General features: G+C 49.6%; 8 protein-coding genes across 8 annotated transcripts; 5 read left to right on the top strand and 3 right to left on the bottom strand.

Annotated features, from left to right (window-relative positions):
• Positions 1-197: 197 nt before the first annotated feature.
• Positions 198-1,310, top strand: N7525_010313 (putative 26S proteasome-associated ubiquitin C-terminal hydrolase; the record flags this gene model as incomplete). The annotated part of the gene is made up of 3 exons (XM_002561713.2): positions 198-247; positions 297-391; positions 491-1,310. Exons 1-3 carry the CDS (start codon positions 206-208, stop codon positions 1,308-1,310), a joined length of 957 nt encoding a protein of 318 aa, XP_002561759.2. The 5' UTR covers positions 198-205.
• A 263-nt stretch (positions 1,311-1,573) lies between these two features.
• N7525_010312 (uncharacterized protein) lies at positions 1,574-3,787 on the bottom strand (the record flags this gene model as incomplete). Its single annotated transcript, XM_061215050.1, has 4 exons — positions 1,574-2,194; positions 2,252-2,395; positions 2,453-2,972; positions 3,027-3,787. 4 exons carry the CDS (start codon positions 3,785-3,787, stop codon positions 1,574-1,576), a joined length of 2,046 nt encoding a protein of 681 aa, XP_061067562.1.
• A 1,802-nt stretch (positions 3,788-5,589) lies between these two features.
• On the top strand, positions 5,590-7,263 carry N7525_010311 (cytochrome P450; the record flags this gene model as incomplete). Its single annotated transcript, XM_002561715.2, has 3 exons — positions 5,590-5,770; positions 5,823-6,040; positions 6,094-7,263. The coding sequence occupies 3 exons, from the start codon at positions 5,590-5,592 to the stop codon at positions 7,261-7,263; spliced, it is 1,569 nt and encodes a 522-aa protein (XP_002561761.2).
• Positions 7,264-8,253: 990 nt separating this feature from the next.
• N7525_010310 (uncharacterized protein) lies at positions 8,254-8,899 on the top strand (the record flags this gene model as incomplete). Its single annotated transcript, XM_002561716.1, has 3 exons — positions 8,254-8,323; positions 8,388-8,734; positions 8,849-8,899. 3 exons carry the CDS (start codon positions 8,254-8,256, stop codon positions 8,897-8,899), a joined length of 468 nt encoding a protein of 155 aa, XP_002561762.1.
• Positions 8,900-9,167: 268 nt separating this feature from the next.
• N7525_010309 (nonhemolytic phospholipases C family protein) lies at positions 9,168-11,322 on the bottom strand (the record flags this gene model as incomplete). Its single annotated transcript, XM_061215049.1, has 5 exons — positions 9,168-10,465; positions 10,557-10,680; positions 10,736-11,000; positions 11,059-11,141; positions 11,194-11,322. 5 exons carry the CDS (start codon positions 11,320-11,322, stop codon positions 9,168-9,170), a joined length of 1,899 nt encoding a protein of 632 aa, XP_061067561.1.
• Positions 11,323-12,141: 819 nt separating this feature from the next.
• Positions 12,142-14,442, top strand: N7525_010308 (uncharacterized protein; the record flags this gene model as incomplete). The annotated part of the gene is made up of 7 exons (XM_002561718.2): positions 12,142-12,502; positions 12,562-12,678; positions 12,735-13,066; positions 13,122-13,279; positions 13,334-13,537; positions 13,598-13,994; positions 14,056-14,442. The coding sequence occupies 7 exons, from the start codon at positions 12,142-12,144 to the stop codon at positions 14,440-14,442; spliced, it is 1,956 nt and encodes a 651-aa protein (XP_002561764.2).
• A 785-nt stretch (positions 14,443-15,227) lies between these two features.
• N7525_010307 (uncharacterized protein) lies at positions 15,228-17,150 on the top strand (the record flags this gene model as incomplete). Its single annotated transcript, XM_002561719.1, has 2 exons — positions 15,228-17,044; positions 17,099-17,150. 2 exons carry the CDS (start codon positions 15,228-15,230, stop codon positions 17,148-17,150), a joined length of 1,869 nt encoding a protein of 622 aa, XP_002561765.1.
• A 672-nt stretch (positions 17,151-17,822) lies between these two features.
• Positions 17,823-18,305, bottom strand: N7525_010306 (uncharacterized protein; the record flags this gene model as incomplete). The annotated part of the gene is made up of 1 exon (XM_002561720.2): positions 17,823-18,305. The coding sequence occupies one exon, from the start codon at positions 18,303-18,305 to the stop codon at positions 17,823-17,825; it is 483 nt and encodes a 160-aa protein (XP_002561766.2).
• Between the last annotated feature and the right edge of the window lie 304 nt (positions 18,306-18,609).

The following is an 18,609-nucleotide window of genomic DNA, read 5'->3' as shown; positions in this document are numbered from 1 at the left end:
ATTTCTTGTGTGCTGCCCCCAATATGTTAAAGACTCAAGCAACATCTACTTTATAGTGGAGGCGCACGTGACTTGAGGCTACCAACCAAGCTTCACGTGACAATGACATAACCGCATTCCCTTTTGGGGAAGAAAGCATCCTCGATGTCGACAACACAACATCTTCCATTCAATCCTCATCAGCATCCATCACAGCGCAGTCAAAATGGCTGATGTCGGTGGCTGGAGCACTATCGAGTCAGATGAGGTACCACCACCCCCACGATCCATCCAAGCGGCATACTAACACAACCCAGGGCCTCTTCACCTCTCTGATCGAGACACTCGGAGTAAAAGACACCCAATTCGAAGAGCTCATCTCCCTAGATGCAGACACAATCCGGTCACTAGGGTAAGCAAAGAAGACGTCCGGGAACCCTTAATTCGACCACATCCCAACCCCCCAAAGAAAATACCCAAAACCAAAACTAACCCCAACCCTCCAAAACAGCCCAGTCTACGGCGTAATCTTCCTCTTCAAATGGACACGCGAAGCAGCCGGCGCACGCGCCGAAGCCCCGCTGGACGGAACCTACGACCAAACCGCCACAGACAACAACCTCTTCTTCGCCGCGCAGACAATCCAAAACGCCTGCGGCACACAAGCCATCCTCTCCGTAATTCTCAACCACGACAACCCGCCCGCACCACAGCCAGCAATCGAGCTCGGCGAGGAGCTACGCTCCTTCAAAGACTTTACAACGGGGTTCCCGCCGGAACTGCGCGGCGAAGCGCTCTCGAACTCGGAAAGTATCCGGACCGCGCATAATAGCTTTGCGCGGGCGAGCCCGTTCGCCGATGAGACGGCGCGGCCGCAGGATGATGAGAAGGGTGCGGATGTTTACCATTTCATTGCGTACACGCCTGTCAATGGGACGTTGTACGAGCTTGATGGTCTGCAGCCGTATCCTATTAGCCATGGGCCGTGTGGCACTGGGGAGTTTCCTGAGAAGGTTATTGAGGTTTTGCAGAGGCGTATTGCGCGGTATCCTCCTGAGGAGACGCATTTCAATCTTATGGCTGTTGTGAAGGATCCGAGGGGGAGGGCGAGGGAGATTGGGGATGTGGAGACGCTTGAGAGGGAGGAGAGGAAGAGGGCTGCGTGGCAGTGGGAGAATACGCTCAGACGGTGTAATTTCGTTGGGTTCATTGGGGAGATCATGAAGGGGGTTGTTGGGGTTAAGGAGAAGGATCCTGAGGGGAAGGCTTATGGGGAGTGGGTTGAGGCTGCGAAGAGGGAGACGAGGAAGAGGCTTGAGATGGGCCGCTAGAAGGTTGGACGTCGGCTGATGTTTCTACAATGACATTTCTCAGATACCCTTTGTGAGATGATTAGGATGATCGAAATCAAATAAAACAAGATATGGTATTCGATGACGATGTTGAAACCCCAACGCTATAGTGTAGATACATGTAGGTGTGATAAATCACCGATTTGACGGAGTGTTATGTACTGGCGTCCACATTGTAAGTCGTGACGATGTGTATGAACAAGTCTCCGTCCTGAAGATTATCGTTGATTCTCCTTCAATTTTTAGTATGCGACAAGCCGCGACTTGACGTGCTCCAATAGAGGCGCAGGCAGTTCCTCTGGTTTGATCAGATTCAGTGACAGCAGATCACCCCAGAAGAACATGACCCGGTCCTGCGCGTAAGCCAGGTAGTCAAAGTCCCCTTCATCTTCTTCGATCTCTGCGTCCACAGGCGGCGTCTTAGTGTCGTCGCCATTGCCGTTTTCGCTTGGCCCGTTGCGAGCAGCAAGCATCTCAGCAATACCTTCTTCCATTCCAGGCACCTTGGCCTGGACGATACCCCAAGCTACCCATTGCGCGGAGTTCATTGCCCGCCACATCCGGGTCTGCTGCATGAGGAATCGTACCTCAGCGTCAAGTTCACTCTCTTTAGATTGCTCGTTTTGCGAAAGCCGAGAACTGGGTCTATCAGACCCCTCGTCCAAGTCCAATGGTGCAACCGCAACAGGAGCGCGAGCGTGAATGGTCGGCGAGGACAGGGGTGAAATAGGTCCGCCGGTGCTGTGAGGCCGGTGGGTAAGGTAGGTTGATACGAATTGGTACTGCTGCTCTGACGTGGGGTAGTTGCGGTTGTTGCAAGCCCATGAGCGCTCTTCGTCGTGGTAGTTGTAACACCACTCGGTCTGTTCCAGTTAACATCCATTTGGATTGGCGATTGGTGATTGGGCTAGTTGACTTACAAAGTGGTTGGCGAACTCGAGCCCCCGTGTATTGGCAGAAGAGTACTCAAAGTCGATAACGATCAGCTGCTTGTGTTCATTTGCAGGCAGAAGAAGCGGTGACTCTGTGGCCGGCTCCATGCGAAGTAGATTGCCATATTGAGTCTAGACAACGACAAGTCAATAACATATTGAGGAAAGGTCAGGAGATTGAAAACTTACATCGTTGTGCGCAAACACTAGCTGTCGCTTGATTTCGGTAGTTCCACCAGAGGTGGCAACCAGCCAACGCCGGTAGTTTTCCACGGCTTTGCGGAACACGTCCCACGTTACGCCGCAGACATAGCCGCGGCGACGCCATGGCTCCAATGCAGCTTTAGCTTCATTTTGAGGGGATTGGATTTCTTTGTCCAACCAGGTTGTCACTTGCTCGCAACGGTCCACCCATTTATCCCAATTCTTGAAGATCATAGGTCCTCCTTCACGTTCTTCTTCGAGGAGTTCAACGCCATCGTGCAATTCTCTCATGCGCTTCGCAACTTGCCTAGCCGTTTCAGGCATCCGCAGCTCCTGGGGAGTGAGTGGGCGAGCTTCAAAGTACTCTTCAAACCGGCCATTCATGAAAGTTCCGAGAATGCGTGGGCCAATATTCTTCTTTCCGAGGCGACGAAGAATTTGCAACTCATTCTCTCGATCGATCAAATGATCAACTTGAGGACCGTAGATACGCAAGAGAAGCTTCCTGTAAATCCAGTTAGATACGTCTCCAAATTGGGGAGGGCAATTCGTTGCTTACGGCGGGGGCTTTCTTGAAACCAGACTGTTGCTATCGCTCTTTGAAGGAGGCATGTTTTTCGGCGGTCCAACTACATACACGGCATTTGTGAGAGCACCGCTGAGTCGGACCACTTCAATATCTCCTGCCAACTCCGCCGTAACCCTGCGCCAGCCCTTCAGCTGGAGGGTGTGCGCAAGGCGCACAATCTCGGACTTGAAAACCACCCAAGCCTCTGCATCCTTTGCTTGTTTCACACTCGCACTGGAGTCGGGGTTCTCTTCTACTGCAGCGCCCCCGGTGTAGGCAAGCGTCTTTGTATTGTCAAGGAAAGCTTCCACGCTTGGCGGGGCCCCATCGACATCTGTGAGTTCAGACTCGGAAGCCGAGCCTCTTCGCAGGCCTTTAAGACGATGTCGAGATTGCCGTTTGACAGGTTGCTTGTGGGGCAAGCCCATTGCACTTCTAGGCCGGGTAGTCGCATATTGGAGGAGGATTTTTTCCAGTTTATCCAGGGAGAAGGTGCTCTCCGAGGTGTTCGAAGTGTTCGAGCTGGGTCTTTCTAAAACGCCATCTTCTTCATTTGACTCGTTTCCGTTTGTTGCATGGGAGGTTGCTTCAGCTTTGCGTGCTTTACGATTCTGTCGTCTGGTTTTCTCATGGTGAAGCCATTCGTATACTTGGTGAAAGAGAAGGCCCTGTTGGGGATCTTCCTCGGGTCTGATGGATTGCTCTTGGTCCTCGCGAGGCTTGGAACTCGAGTGATCTTCCAGAGAAGGCATTGTGAATGATGGTTGCGTAATGGGCTTTGGGGGACATGTGAGCCCGGTACTGTTTCAGATGAGTTCCGTCTGGCGGGAAGCCGGCAACGGTTCCACTTGCGTGCAAGGCCTTGGTCAAAGAGTTGATATCCAAGTCTGTTGCCGTAGTAGATGAATCTGTTGGGAATTAGTATGGTTGGGATTAAGAAAGGACTCGAGTGGGGTGCTGCTGGGGCGAGTCGAGTTGCCCCACGGAATTACAAGGGGACAACGTGTACTTATATGGAGGAAGAACACACAGCGATACATGGATTCCTTATCTACACGAGGGTCCGCACAAGGAACGTGCTGGGAAAATGAGATGGGAGCCTACCTGTGGATTTTGAATGGTTTGTGCTCCACGGGTAAGCCAAGACACGGAGGCTCAAGGGCTTATCTCTTTGAGCACGCGACCAGTTGCGAAAGCTGTTTCTAGCCAAAAAGTGCCCAGTCGATGATTCTTTAAGACAAAAAAGGGGGAGACCGAGGTGGGGGGAAATAATTGGACCCCTTAAAACCACACGGGTGGACAAGCGAACGGAAACGTCCCAGCGGTCAAGTTAGTCAGGATTGGTCCCTGGAATGCTACCCACAGATTCAAAATGACGAAATCCGGGGAAGTTTCCGTGTGAGAAGAACCTTCAGAGTAAGCGTAGAGCACCAAGGACACTGAAAAGAAAGTCCTGGGCGATCTAGTCTCTGATGGTGGGGGAACATGTTCGAAGAAAAAAGTGGCGAAAAAATTGGATGCTTATCGCTCAGGTGACTGTTTTTGGTGCCTGGCTAATCGGGCAGACAACGTTCCTGGTTCCTGGGTTTTACTTATGGCCACGCTTCAATGTTCCAGTGGGATCCCATGAAGAATCATCCTAAGGTTTCAGAATATCTGGGAATATCTGGGAAGTCCCTCGCACTCAAGATCGTACTTGATGCCGTTGCATGGGGGTATGTGGCCATGGCATTCGGTACCGGAACCAGTTGCAGAAAGAGGAAACATCGCAATGTTAGGGAACCGCCTGGGCGATATCGGTCGATAATATAGGTACATGGCGCTCATGGCTTTCAATTTGTCGCATGTGGGAGATGAGCTGACGCCAAAGGAAGCTTTTCTTTGGTCTCGGCTCCGGTCTAGTGGGAACATTGGAGCATGTTATCCAGTACGGAGTACATAATATAACATGTGGATGCTGGAAAATTCGGCATTTTCAGAGTCTCAGACTCCTGTTATGAGCATCAGTATATATGTGTTGACACAGAGAAGAGGTCAGGTTGGAGGTGGAAGGGGGATGAGGGGAAGCTTGGTAAATTACCGTATCAAGCGGTCTACGGTATTCAAATATTCCTAATTTGATCTATAACTACATATGTATATATAGCATACATATACCTACCTAGGTATGAGAACAGGTATCGAATAAATCATAGCAGTATTTCCATTATCTTGGAGGCTTTTCTGGACATAATCGAACGTTGCCGTCCGTCCAACAATAATCCAATAGAACAGTGAGAGAGGACTTCGTAGTCCTTCATACATGAACTTCTTTGAAGATCGCGGGATTGGCATACACTATACGCCTGTTGTGGTCTTGTAGGAAAGGTTATTTCGACGTCCCGACCGTAGCTAGTAATCTTCGTAGTGCTTTTGTTATCCCAAATGCTAAATGCTCTATCCCAATTTAAGCGAGGTGGTAGCTCGCTCAAACTAAAACCCGATCCTAGTGTCGGGGGTTGACCTGCAGGTACCGCAAGACTTTACAATTACCACGATTATAACTGGTCATATCATGGCCTGGACTCTGGTTGCTACGATCATTCCACTTCTTCTTTTCTATATTTGGAAAAAGCTCGTATATTACCGAACAGAACAATATGCCTGGTTGCCCCAGCTTCCACCATCGCTACTATGGGGTCATTTGTCCACAATCGACAAACTCGTGAAGGCAAATCGGCCAAATATACACATTGGTCGGGTGATCCACAATTCACCTTGGAATATAAAACTGACAGTGGTTGGTAGATGAAATCTTCAAAGCTATGCACAATTATCTCGGCAAGCCGGCACTATTCATCGTCGATTTGCGACCCGTGAGCCATCCCATGTGCGTGATCGGCGACCATAATGTTGCAGAGCAAATATCCAAAATTTCGAAGCTGTTTCCGTTCAGTCCCCCCAAGTCATTCACATCGCACTGGTATAGGGATCTGATGGGTCCACTCTCGATTGTTCTTGCAGAGGTAGGCTGAAGGGTCGATTGAGGTGCATATAGGCTATACTAACTGAAGTCTAGAGAGAAGAGTGGAAAGGCCTTCGCAAACAGTTGAATCCGGGATTTGCGCATAAGCATCTCATCAGCCTGATGCCATGCATTCTAGATAAGACACAACTTTTCTTGACGAAGCTTGATCATTACGCCAGCACTGGCGAGGAGTTTCCACTGGATGAACTATGTACGAATTTGACATTCGACATTATCGGCGCGGTCACCATGGATATTGATCTGGATGCTCAACTGGGAGAAGAGAAGCAAAGTGCAATCGTTCGACTCTTCCGCAAACTCGCCTCAACTTGGCGTTCCGGCTACAGTGGATGGAAAGTTATACTTCCGCTCCAGAGAAAGTTAATTTCTCGTCAACTTAGTGCGCATATCAAAGAGTGTATCAAGGAAAAGTTCGAGGAGCGGTCGACTTCACAAAATTCGTCTCGCAGCGTGCTTGCTCTAAGTCTGGCCGAAACGCAGGAGTTAACGCCCGAAGTGCTAGACCGGATTTGCGATCAACTTAAGACTTTCCTATTTGCTGGCCACGATACAACAAGCATCTTGCTACAATGGACATTCTACGAACTAGCTCGGACCCCGCACGTCTTGCGCCGTGTTTGCATGGAACTGGAAGATATATTTGGTCCTACCTCGCACCCAACCCACATCCGAGAACAAATCTTAGAACATGGAGAGAGTGTTCTCCAAAGAATGATCTACACTTCTGCCGTTGTTAAGGAGATTCTTCGTCTGTATCCACCAGCTGCGACAGCCCGATTCTCCGCCGAAAACACTGGCTTGAGCGTTCGACTACCAGATGGTCAAGATGTGTGTCTGGACGGAATCATGCTCTACAACTGCCAAAGTATAATACAGCGTGACCAAGCCGTGTATGGTGACAAGAGCGACCAGTTTATTCCCGAGCGCTGGTTGGAAACTGGCTCCACCATACCTGGGAGTGCTTGGCGGCCCTTCGAGCGTGGACCACGCAACTGCATTGGACAAGAGCTGGCGAATATCGAAGCACTTGTGATTCTGGCATGTGCGACACGGCGATATAACTGGGAGAAGGTAGGACTTGGGGCGACCAAGCGGGATGAATCAGGTGCGCCGATTGAGAAGGAAAACGGACAATACGAAGTCCAGTCAGAGCTGTACAATGTAAGTACCCGACAGGGCTACCTGCAGGGCCGGAAGTAAGATGCGTTTACTAACATAGTTCAGACACTGGAGATTACTTCTAAGCCAGTGGATGGAATGAGGATGCGAGTGAAAATAGCAAGAACATAAAATTCAGCTGGGCAGCATTTATATTGGTTGCAATGCAATATAACAATAAAATCTCATTGCAACACAGTACATGAGTTTACAAGAACGAGCTCTTGGACAACCAAAGTTCGGTGAGGGTTGATGGCTGGACGTATTATGAGACATTTCATGCAGCCAAGTGCTTCTGCCCAGATGTCAGGTGAACTGGTCTAGAGAATTCGAACAGCGAAGAGACAGAAAGAACAAACCGAAAAATAGATGAATTGGCTGAAAAGGCAAATTAATAACTAGCCAGGGCTATCAGATGACTGTGTATCGACATGGCCATTATTGTCGAGGCATTTTCCCCTGAGACAACCAAATACTAGCACTATAGAGGGTGGATAGGCAAGCCCAATAATAAGTTATGCGGAGCAACTAAAAATATGGAGATCTATAGATAGATGTCTCCTGACCAAAATCCGCAGAAGAATGAAACGGCCCTCCATTAGGCAACTAAAGCAAGAGGCAATACTATATATATAAAGAGAGGCTTAGCTGAGCATAGAAATATACCTAGGTACGCCACTATGTATACGGAGGACTAGGTACAATATACACAAATTCCGTAGCTCGCGTCCCCGGACGGAGATCGGCTATGCCGATCACTCCTCACGCCAATGACGCCAAGCAGTCGGGGTTTTAATCCAAGTCCATGTGGAGAGACCGAGTGAAACATGATCACTCGGATCCCATAAACCAGGTTTCAGAGCCCAAAGTTATAATTAGGGGGTCATTGTGTCGTCGGTGGCACAATATTGCAGACAAAGACATAGTATGCTCCTATTTTGCATATAAGGCCCTGGTTCTCCCATTATCGTTGAATATATTTCATCCGCAATTCTTCCTCTTACCTATCATTGAACCACCAAAAATTCCAAGATGAAGTTCACCGCAGCAATCGTCGCTTCCCTGGTGGGAACTAGCACTGCCTTGTTCGACAAGAACCTGCGTATGTGATTCTATACACGTCTGCAAAATTCCAAACTGACAGTTCCTTCTCTTGAATGATTTAGCTTGGGGTAAGCGCGACTACGCCTGCGTAAACGTCTACCAAGGCATCCCCGACAACTCAACCGTCTCCGCTGGCCAAACCGTGCGTGTCAACTTCGACCGGAAGCCCACGGGACGCTGCCCAGACCCATTGACCCAGTACCCTGGCGACGACTACAGCGTGTGGCTGTATAATAGCCCTGTGCGCAAGTTGGACGCCATTTCCTTCGACCAGTCTATCAAGATCACGGATGGTATTAAGGAGAAGGCGGGTGGCGTGGACATTACTATCCCGAAGGACTTGCCTCAAGTCAAGGATGGCTCGCTTTGGTATCTGAGGGTTGGAACTTCTCTCTCAACGGCGCCGCAGGTATGTGTCTTCCTTTTTTCGATTTTGCTTTTTTCTTGGGGTGGGACTATGTGCTTTCGGGCTGTGTTTATCTTGGCTTTTCTTTGATTCCAGGGGCTAATCAATATTATGCAGATGCCTAGCTTGTTCAACGCTGCTGGTCCATTTACGGTTATTCGTGCATAGATGTCTTGGGCTCGATTTAGAACTTGGTTGAAGAGGGGTACTATCTTATTTATAAATAGCCAGGTCACTACCATATCTTTACCAAGTACGACAGCACAAATAAATTGGAGCATATGTATATTGTGTTTGGATTCAGGCTCCGGGCTGATGATAAGACCCAAGCCTTGTTGCTAAGATATTATGGGTACTTGGTTCTCAGGCACCAGCCTCGGGATATTTAGGTAACCATGCAGGATTCCGTAACGTCATCACATCAACCTCTAATCATCTAATCCCGGAAGGAGACGCTGAAGACCTTGTAGCCACTGGTAGGTTTAGTGCCTTCAGCATTCAAGTCTCCGTGCTTGTCAATATCAATGTACCCTTCTTTCCCCACAAACTGCAGGGTATAGCCAAGGCCACCACCTAAGAAGGTGAAATGCACTTGAGCTGCATTTGCACTCTGGCTTTTGGGAAGCAAAGCACCATCGGGACCAATCCATCGTCCATCCAGTGCGCTGGAGATCGTAAATGTATGGCTTTCCTCGTCGTCGTTGTAGTGAATTACCCAACGCTGGGATTTATTGTTGTGCTGATGGCTTGTGTCGCTGGTTACAAGGCTGTTGCCCCTGGCCGGATTTGTGATGGCTGCTCCATTTTTCTCAAAGACTAGGTATCGGCCCTCGGTGAGGTAGCCGACCACCTCTTTGAAACCCTCTTCAAACCACAGCGTATTGACATCCGTTACGTTGCTCTGTTCTCCGTATGGTACATCCGGACGTGTCTGCTTGTGACGAGCCTGGCAGTTAGATGTACCGGTATACTCGCCCTTTTCGTTGGTATCCAGGGTCCCGGCATCCGGAAGATCCGGGAGAGAGTAGTCCGGATGGTCCAAATCAAGCGCGTTGACTAGATTAGACATGTGCTTCCGTCTCCATGAAACCATCTGATCGGTTGTGATATTCTTGTATCCCCGTGCTGTCAGCCATTCCTCAACGAAGAGAATCTGAGAGTTATGATCTGCCCGCTCAGTGAATACGCGGTTTCCTCGGGTCCAGGCAGAGATCATATAGAACGGTACTCGGAAACCGGGCCCCACAAAGATATCCGAGAACATACCCAGGGGGTCCTGCATCCACTCTCCCGGGGTGTTCTTAGGGGAGTGGAAGGGGGTGACATGGTCGCCAAAGCCACCAGTCTCATCAAAGCTGATCATCAGAAGCGTCGAGTTATACTTAGGGCTACTGGTGACGGCATCGACGATCTTTTTCTGGAGCCAGGCTCCATCCTTTGGCATGTATGGCGGATGCTCAGAAAGCTCGGACGGACCAACAATGAAACTGACCTCGGGCAATGTGCCGTTGGCGGCAGCCTGATAGAAGGAATCAAGACCAACAAACGACATACCCTTTTTGGCCAGAGGGCTATTTTTAGAGGCGGTTTGAAACTGCTGGAACCAAGCCAGAGGGTTATCGTCGAAGTTGTTGGTATCTTGGAAAAGCTGCCAAGAGACTCCTGCCTCTTCGTAAAAGTCATAGACAGTCTTCCACTTGAGTGGGTAACAGTTAATACCGTGGTCATCACAACCTGTACAATGTTGGTCAGATCATGGAGCAGCTAGACCATGGTGGTTTAGGGGATACGAAGATGGACAGAAGATATAGTTGACGATACATACCTGGTACTTCATTGTTGTCAATATACACGCCTCCCTGGTCCTTGTCCTGAGGACTACCAGGGACATTGATAGAGCCGCTGACCAAAGTAACTCGATTGGGATTGGTGGCAGTGATTTGACTTTCCTGTTTGCAGATCAGTCCCCAGCTCTTCTTCTTAGAATCGACTCTGGCAGCGCACCTGATACATGTCTCCAGATGTCCAACCTTCAGCAATAGCAAATTGAACGGGAATATCCTGCCGTTTCAAGTAGCCCCAGCTCCAGGGTGTGTTTCTAGTCACCCAATGGTTGTTCAACCCGTTGTTTAGGGATTGCTGGTTCTCCTCGTAGCCGTTGCTCCCTGCGACCATGCACTGAATCGCATCATGCCAGTCGCCACCTTGATATCCAAGATACCAGGGTAACAAGGTCTTGGTCTTGTTTGACTGGGCCGGCTCGACTAGTCTGACACGGGATATTAGAACCGATTTCTTCTCTTAGAGCTCCGGTGCCCGGCACTTACTGGTGCCAGACCGAGTTTCCGTCGGAGTTGACCTGTACATTGGGATCGTTGAAGCCGCGGACTCCAGGCATAGTCCCAAAATACTGCGATTTGGTGAGCACGGTTTAAACGGTTCATAGCACAGGCAAAACGTACCGTGTCCCACGAGCGATTCTCCTGCATGAAGATGACGACATGCTCAATGTCACTTAAAGAGCCACCAGAAACGAGCCTCGTTCCTAGAGATATCGCAATAGCGATACACAATAGCAAATTGAGAGCCATAATTCACTTATTGCAAAGGAATGAATGAGGGGAAAGAATTCGACTCAGAGAAGAGCCCACTACTTATGTGTCCCCAACGAGGCATGCAGACAGCGGATAAATCTAAGGGAGGAGTAGTGCTACCTGCCTAATGTAGGTAGGTGTATGTACCTACTTACGGACCCCTCACAAGCTTTGAGGCTTCGTTACATCCCGAGGTTTGCAGACGTTATTTCTTCATGGGAGCACTAGACCAAGGAAAGGACGAATCGAAATATGGGGTGTAAACACAGGGATAGGGTGACATTCTTGGTGATGCATGGCGCCGATCATGCATAATGGAAAATAGTGCAAGCCTGTATAAGTCGACCTCAGTTATAGTAGGAGAGAAGGTGGTGCATTGTTGATCCAATCTGATATGCAGGTGTCTCCACGTGAACTTCGGTTCCATGGTTGGACCCACGCTAAACAAGAACAGACTTTCGGCAAGAACGATCTTGTATACTTTGGGCTTAGCCCAAGGTGCCACAGGTACTTTCCAAGGTTAGCCCATGTCCTCTCTCCACTCAGTAATGTGCGGGAGAGTTGCGCTTGGGTATTTTAATTCAACCTTGGAACCATTAATTATTCTATCTTCGCTCTGATTGACCAGGAGGAGCACGTGTGTTGCATGTCTTTCTGTAAGGACGCATCACGTTGATCCCTTTGGCAGCAAGGCATGAGGTCATAGCGCCGAGTGTCCTCTCCTCCAGCACTCACTTGGTACTTGACCTTCTTTACTCCGTACTTATCTGATATTTCCAAAATTGAATGGGCTATACTCCTGTTCGTTGCCAAACCATGCAGAGGCAGTACAGTCGAGATCGGAAAACCGCCCCTATCTCGGAGCTATTGGCCCCTCGACCAATGCCGGGGCTGTCAGGGCGGCCATGGCCGATCGCGGGCTGTTCATTGGCTGCATGCCTGTTGATCGGATTGATGTATTTGCTCCAGTCATCCATCTTTTTCGGGCCCTTGATTTTACCCGGGCGCCATCATCAAAATATTCAAGAGGATGAGGCCATCATTGCTCGACCGCGGAGAGAACTTCACCCAGAGGACCATGTGTACCGGGCGCCCGCGACTCAGTATTTGGACTGGCGTGTGACCTCGGAATTTCGCAGACCAGACGGCGTATTGAAGCGGGTCTATCTCATCAATGGTCAGTAGAAGGGACTGACTGGTATCGTTCGTCGAACTGACCGGAGGGTATCGAACTAGGCCTTTTCCCTGGACCCACGGTGGAGGCCCGCCCTGGTGACACCTTGATCATCAATGTTACCAGTGCCTTGCCGGATGAACCAATTGCTCTCCATTGGCACGGCCTACATGTGACTAGTAAGCATCTGCCGTTGTCGATCTTCGATTAAAAGCATCGGGACTAACTTACATAGATGCCATGGATGGTGCAGTGGGGATTTCACAATGTCCCATCACTTCCGGAGGACATTTTGTTTACAATTTGACGATCCCATCCGATCAGAGTGGAACTTTCTGGTACCATGCCCATTCGGGGGTCTCGCGGGCTGATGGCCTCTATGGTGGGCTAGTCGTCCATGCACCAGCTTCTAAATCGACCGCTTCCAGCTTAATGCCCCGGAGGCGCGATAATCTCCCCCGATACACCTATGACAGAGAACTTTTGCTTCTCGTCGGGGACTGGTACCATCGGACCGCGGGTGATGTTCTTGAATGGTATATGGACCCAGGGAACTTTGGAAATGAGGTGAGTTTCGAAGTCTGTCTCCAATCTCTGTAAAGCTATCTGACACTGGTATCAGCCTGTTCCCGATTCCATGCTCATCAATGGGGTAGGGCATTTCGACTGCATGATGGCGGTGCCTGCTAGGCCGGTGGATTGCATTGATCAGCAAGTGAATAATTCATTTATCAACCTCGATCCTCATGCGTCATATCGAATCCGCGTGGTCAACACTGGGTATGTCCTAGGGCTTATCGAAGCCAAAGCAGTTATTAGCTAACCAATTGACAGAGCTCTAGCCGGGATAAGTCTCGTTTTCGATAACCATCTCCTGGACCTGCTTCAGGTGGATAGTGTCGATGTGGCACGCTCCAAAGAAAGGAATGTAAATTCCATCGGTGTACTTTTACCGGGGCAACGCATGGATTTCATTCTTCGGCCATTATTGCAGACCTCTGAGAAGCAGTCACACATGAGGATTCAGTTCGATCAAGAGTATGAACAAGTTTGCCGAGCACCACATCAGTGATCGGGTGGTTGCTAACGTCTCACCAGTTCCTTCAAGTACGCCAACCCAGCGTTGACGCCTGATCAAACCTTCGCCATCAACTACCGTTCTGATGCCGTCGACGGACCTCCGCTCAAGGCGAACTATCTCAACATCGGAGAAGCACCTTCTGCGCCGTCTATTCTCCGTTCCATCCCTCCCATCGCGCAGCAAACACATGTGGTCTACACAAAGATCCAAAAGATGGCACGACACTCCAACAAACCATTCGGTTACTTCAACCAGACTACCTGGAAGCCCCAGCAAGATCCGCCCGTTCCATTGACCTCTATACCACGGGCGAAATGGGACGCGAACCAATTCGCAATAACCACGGGGCCGGAGCCCGTATGGATAGACCTGGTAATCAACAATCTAGATGAAGGATCCCACCCCTTCCACCTGGTACAAAGACTCCTCTCTTCCTACCCATTGGCGACAGTCCACTAATCAATATCCACTCCAGCATGGCCACCACTTCTTCGTACTCGCAGTCCACCAAGCCGAATTTGGCTGGGGCTCCTACAATCCTTTCGTTGACAAAATCCCACCACACCTAGGACCTGAGTCAGATGCGTTGAGAAATCACACAGATGACGTCAATAACCCCAGCACTGGTTATAATACCGGTCTGTACGACACATCCCGGGCTGCTTTACGTGACACAGTCCAGATCCCAAGTCGCGGCTATGCTGTTCTCCGTTTCCGGGCGGATAACCCCGGTGTTTGGCTTTTCCATTGCCATATGCTCTGGCATTCGGCGACGGGTATGGCCATGTTGATTGATGTGCAGGGCGACCCGGCGGGATTGAATGCGCACGCTGACAGCGGAGAATCATGTCCTGCCTTTTGAGATCTATCGACCATCTCTCGACCATCTCTGGCCTTGCGACTAGCCAACCCATTGTCACTTTCACTCAGACCCTAGTTTCTCATCAGTTCTGGATGAATTTTTTGGGTTATACATACTGACTCTTATGGAGCGACGAGTCTTGCGATGTATCCTGGATTTCTCAGGATTAGACACATTTGTGACCCACTTCCGAAGCTCTCGAGTACGTGAACATGGATGTTGGCAATATTCGAAATTTGGTGTTTTGCCAACCCAACGCTTAGCCCGAAGCGGAGATTCTCCGAGATGAGCGACGATCCTCAGGGGCAATAGGAGATGGCTCACAGCCTATGGGAAAACAGCTGATCAGCTCCGGAGTATTCCGTACTCCAAAAGACAATCCCGAAGAGAAGGAGGTCTCGTGTTGAAGTCAGTCGAATTTGGGACTATATTGACAATCCCCAGAGCCTCAAATGGCGACTTTTCGCTTGATAGTCCAGGGCAGCCCTGAGGTGACTGAGGTGATCTCGGGCCACATTGTCATTTGGTGTCCCCAGGGCTCTAATCCTTGGAAAAATCCATCAACCATCGACCGATGACACGAAAATTTCTATTGAGGTGCAATGTCCCAGCGGTTTCAGTACTTTTGCTCCGTAGGATGCCCCATCCCTGGCCCACAGGCCGGCCCCCGATGCCCCACGTTCGCGTTTTCGCGCTTTGCGGCGGCAATTTGCCCTTGAACTTTTTTCATGCATTTCTAATTGGGACGATACTGTGCATACAACTAGTTATAGTACTGCCTCAAGATGCAGCTGGTTCGTTGTGTTCGGTCTTGGGTGCAGTCCCTGCAACTCGGCGTTGTGACTATGGCTGAGGCCATTCGTTCGGGGACATGGAGGGAACAGCAATACCAGCTCCTTCAAGGAGCTCGACATAAGTCTCAGTATTATTACTCGCAAAATTCAAAGAGAACTTTTACTATTTCTGGGCTGGCGATAGCAGCTATGTTGGCCTTGTGGTATATTTGCTCGCATCCATTCATCGACGAGCGTGCTTGTCAACATCCAGTCGCTCGGCTTGCCTATGATGCTGAATGGGTTTTTAATGAGACATTGGGGCACCAGTCGAAGTCATTGGACGAGGCAGTGGCGGAATATCGACGACGATATAAGATGCCACCACCTCCGCACTTCGATGAATGGTATGCGTTTGCGACGTCGCGAAACACACTCCTGATTGATGAATTTGATACGATATATCACACTTTGCTGCCTTTCTGGGGGCTTACACCTAGCACGATTCGTTCGCGTGTGAGAGAGGACCTTGGGTATGATAACCACGTTATGGGCATTGCGATTCGCGACGGCAGAGCTATCCATTTGGGCAATGGCCAAGGCGGATTCCAGAGAGATGCAACAATGAAGATTCTTGACAAGTTCTCCCAATGGTTACCGGACATGAATATGGAATTCAACGTACACGACGAACCGCGAGTGGTAGTTCCACACGAGGAGCTGCATAAGCTAATCACTGAAGGCTATGCAGCTCACGCTCGGCTCGATGGTAACTCGTCATTGTTGAACGCATTCTCGCCAGGTGATATGGATGACCCTATCCCACCAGTGCCGGTCTTCACGACCAGATTCAACAACATCGAGCGCCAAGAGACCTGGCTCTACTCACGGCTTTCATGCCCACTAGACACACCTGCCAGGGCGCTGGATAGTAACGCGCCAGACAACTCAAGCGCTTATGCAGTGGGTCCTCTGGGCTTTGTGTCCAACCAGACTGCCGCTAGTGATATGTGCAACAACCCATCACTGCGACATCGGCTGGGGGTTTTTGATCACCCAAACTCTTTCAAGGTGACAAACGAGCTGGTTCCGATGTTTTCTATGTCCCGTCCGTCTTCATTCCAGGACATCGCAGTTCCCTCACCGTATTATTACGAAGGTATATCGGATTTCGATCCAGAAACCTCAGTCGAATGGGAGAACAAGATACACCAGCTGTACTGGCGCGGGAAGACTACCGGAGGACATAGTCGGAACGGCACCTGGCGCAACCTGCAACGCCAGCGCATCATCGGAAACCTGACCCATCCACAATCGCCCCAGTATCTAATGCAGCCAAAAAGCGATTCAAGCTGTATCGCGGGTGAAGGCTGGGACGTCCAAATTGCAAATCGATCCCAGATCGAGGGATATTTCAATACCCACTTCATAGAGATCGTGGACTGCGACGAGGACTGCGATGAAGAGGAAGTGTTCTTCGACGATATCGCGGAACCAGATCCTGCGAGCGAGGCCTGGAAATACCGGTATCTTTTAGATATGGATGGTCATGCCTACAGTGGGAGGTTTTACGCCTTCATGCGCAGCAAGAGTGTTCCATTCAAGTTGACCTTCTTCCGGGAGTGGCATCAGGACGTCTTGGTCCCATGGGTCCACTACGTACCGATCAACAAAGACGGGAATGAGATTCCTGAGTTGATACGGTTTTTCGAGGAAGACCCTGCGGGTCAGCAGATTGCTCGGTCGATCGGCGAAGAGGGCCAGTCTTGGGCGGCCAGGACGATCAGAAATGATGATATAGACGTTTACATGTTTCGACTTTTCTTGGAGTAAGGTTGATGGAGCATCTGTTCGATGTTGACTCTGCTAACGTGAAATTGCAGGTACGCCCGTGTGCAAGATGACCAGAGAGAGAACCTAGGATTTATGCTGTAGAATCCCTGTGGCAGGTCATGTCTATCTATCACAGTCAGTTTTCTAAGAAAGCCCCATGAAACCGGTCGACGGGTATCGGACCAATCCCAGCCCTAGACACAACAGTGCCACTACATCTCTGAATTGTAAGATGTAATGAAATGGCCATTATCATGGACTACTGGTATGTAACATGCACACATTCCTATTGCCTGCAGTCTGAGTGCCACTCGGAATGGAGCCAATGTCCATGAGTTTCTGCTTCTGCGCTAAGAGCTACGGCATGGTCTACTGTCGTACATCGAAGGACCTAGTTGGACGCTTCGTGGGATACGGAATGCTCGAAGACTCTGTTGGGGCCCAATCGGGAAATAGCCTACCTATCTGATGATGTACAGCAGTGTATAGCCGTGTTTTGCCAGCAGAACATAGAACTAGTATTCGTGTTGGCTACAGAAATAGAAATTGATAGAGATTAATAGTAGAAATTGATACTATAGAAATTTTGGATATTGTAAGAGTTGAGATATCCAAGGTCATAAGAAAGGTACAGAAAAATACGATATGGCGCACTAGCAGCGGTAGATGATGTCGGGTCCAGACAAGCTTGAGCTGTTGCGAAAGGAACAGTATGCAGCAGTTGTTAAGCGTAAATGTGTTCTAGTCGTGGAAATCAAAAGAACGAAAGTACTCTTAACCCGCCAAATCCAGTCTATCACACTGATCTTCCTCCATAAACTGCACACCATCCGTCCTTGAAAACAACAAATCCTGCCCATCCAACGGAAACCTCCCCAAGAAATCCAACGAAACCCAACAATACTTCTGTGGCGCGCCCTTCAAGAATCCCTCAGCAAGGGCCTCCTTCAAGCTAACGGGCATCTTCAACCTCCACAGCGCGAGAATCTCGTATCCGTACTTGGATTCTTTCAACCCGGCATTGAACTCCGCATTGCCAATACCGCCGTCGTCGGGAACTTGTCCTGGGATTTTACCCGAAGAAATACGAGCCATGTATTCGATTCGTTGGATAGGGCTTGTGGTGTAGAACCAGATGTGCTTGATGCTTGACGGAAGGAGATAGCCGCGGTATTCGTGGTTTTTGGACCCTGAGGCTATGTTTTGCATGTGCTCTGGTTTTATGCTCATGAAGATGTCTGATGTTGATTTTGCCATTTTGATGGGGTGTTGATGGACTCGGGTTCCTTTGGTGGGGGGAAGTGTTGATGCAGGGTGGGTTCTCATGCAGCTGTGTAGAAGTTAAGGTGTAGATGCAGTCAGATGTTGTGGATTGTTCATTTTGTTATACAGGCCCTCATCAAGTAGGTTGCCCACCCCAAAAACCCCTATAGCAAATAATGATATACAATTTCATACAGATAGACATCACGATAGGTCCATAGGCCGAGAAAAGTACAGTCTGTGTACAAGGAATAATGTCTTAGGTACGCCAATCCCCAAAAAGAGAAAAAGGAACGGG

This window comes from Penicillium rubens (assembly GCF_028828025.1).
Source record: "Penicillium rubens strain IBT 27055 chromosome Unknown utg000004l_segment0_segment0, whole genome shotgun sequence".
Lineage (NCBI taxonomy): Eukaryota > Fungi > Ascomycota > Eurotiomycetes > Eurotiales > Aspergillaceae > Penicillium > Penicillium rubens.
This window is presented reverse-complemented; position numbering and strand designations above follow the sequence as displayed.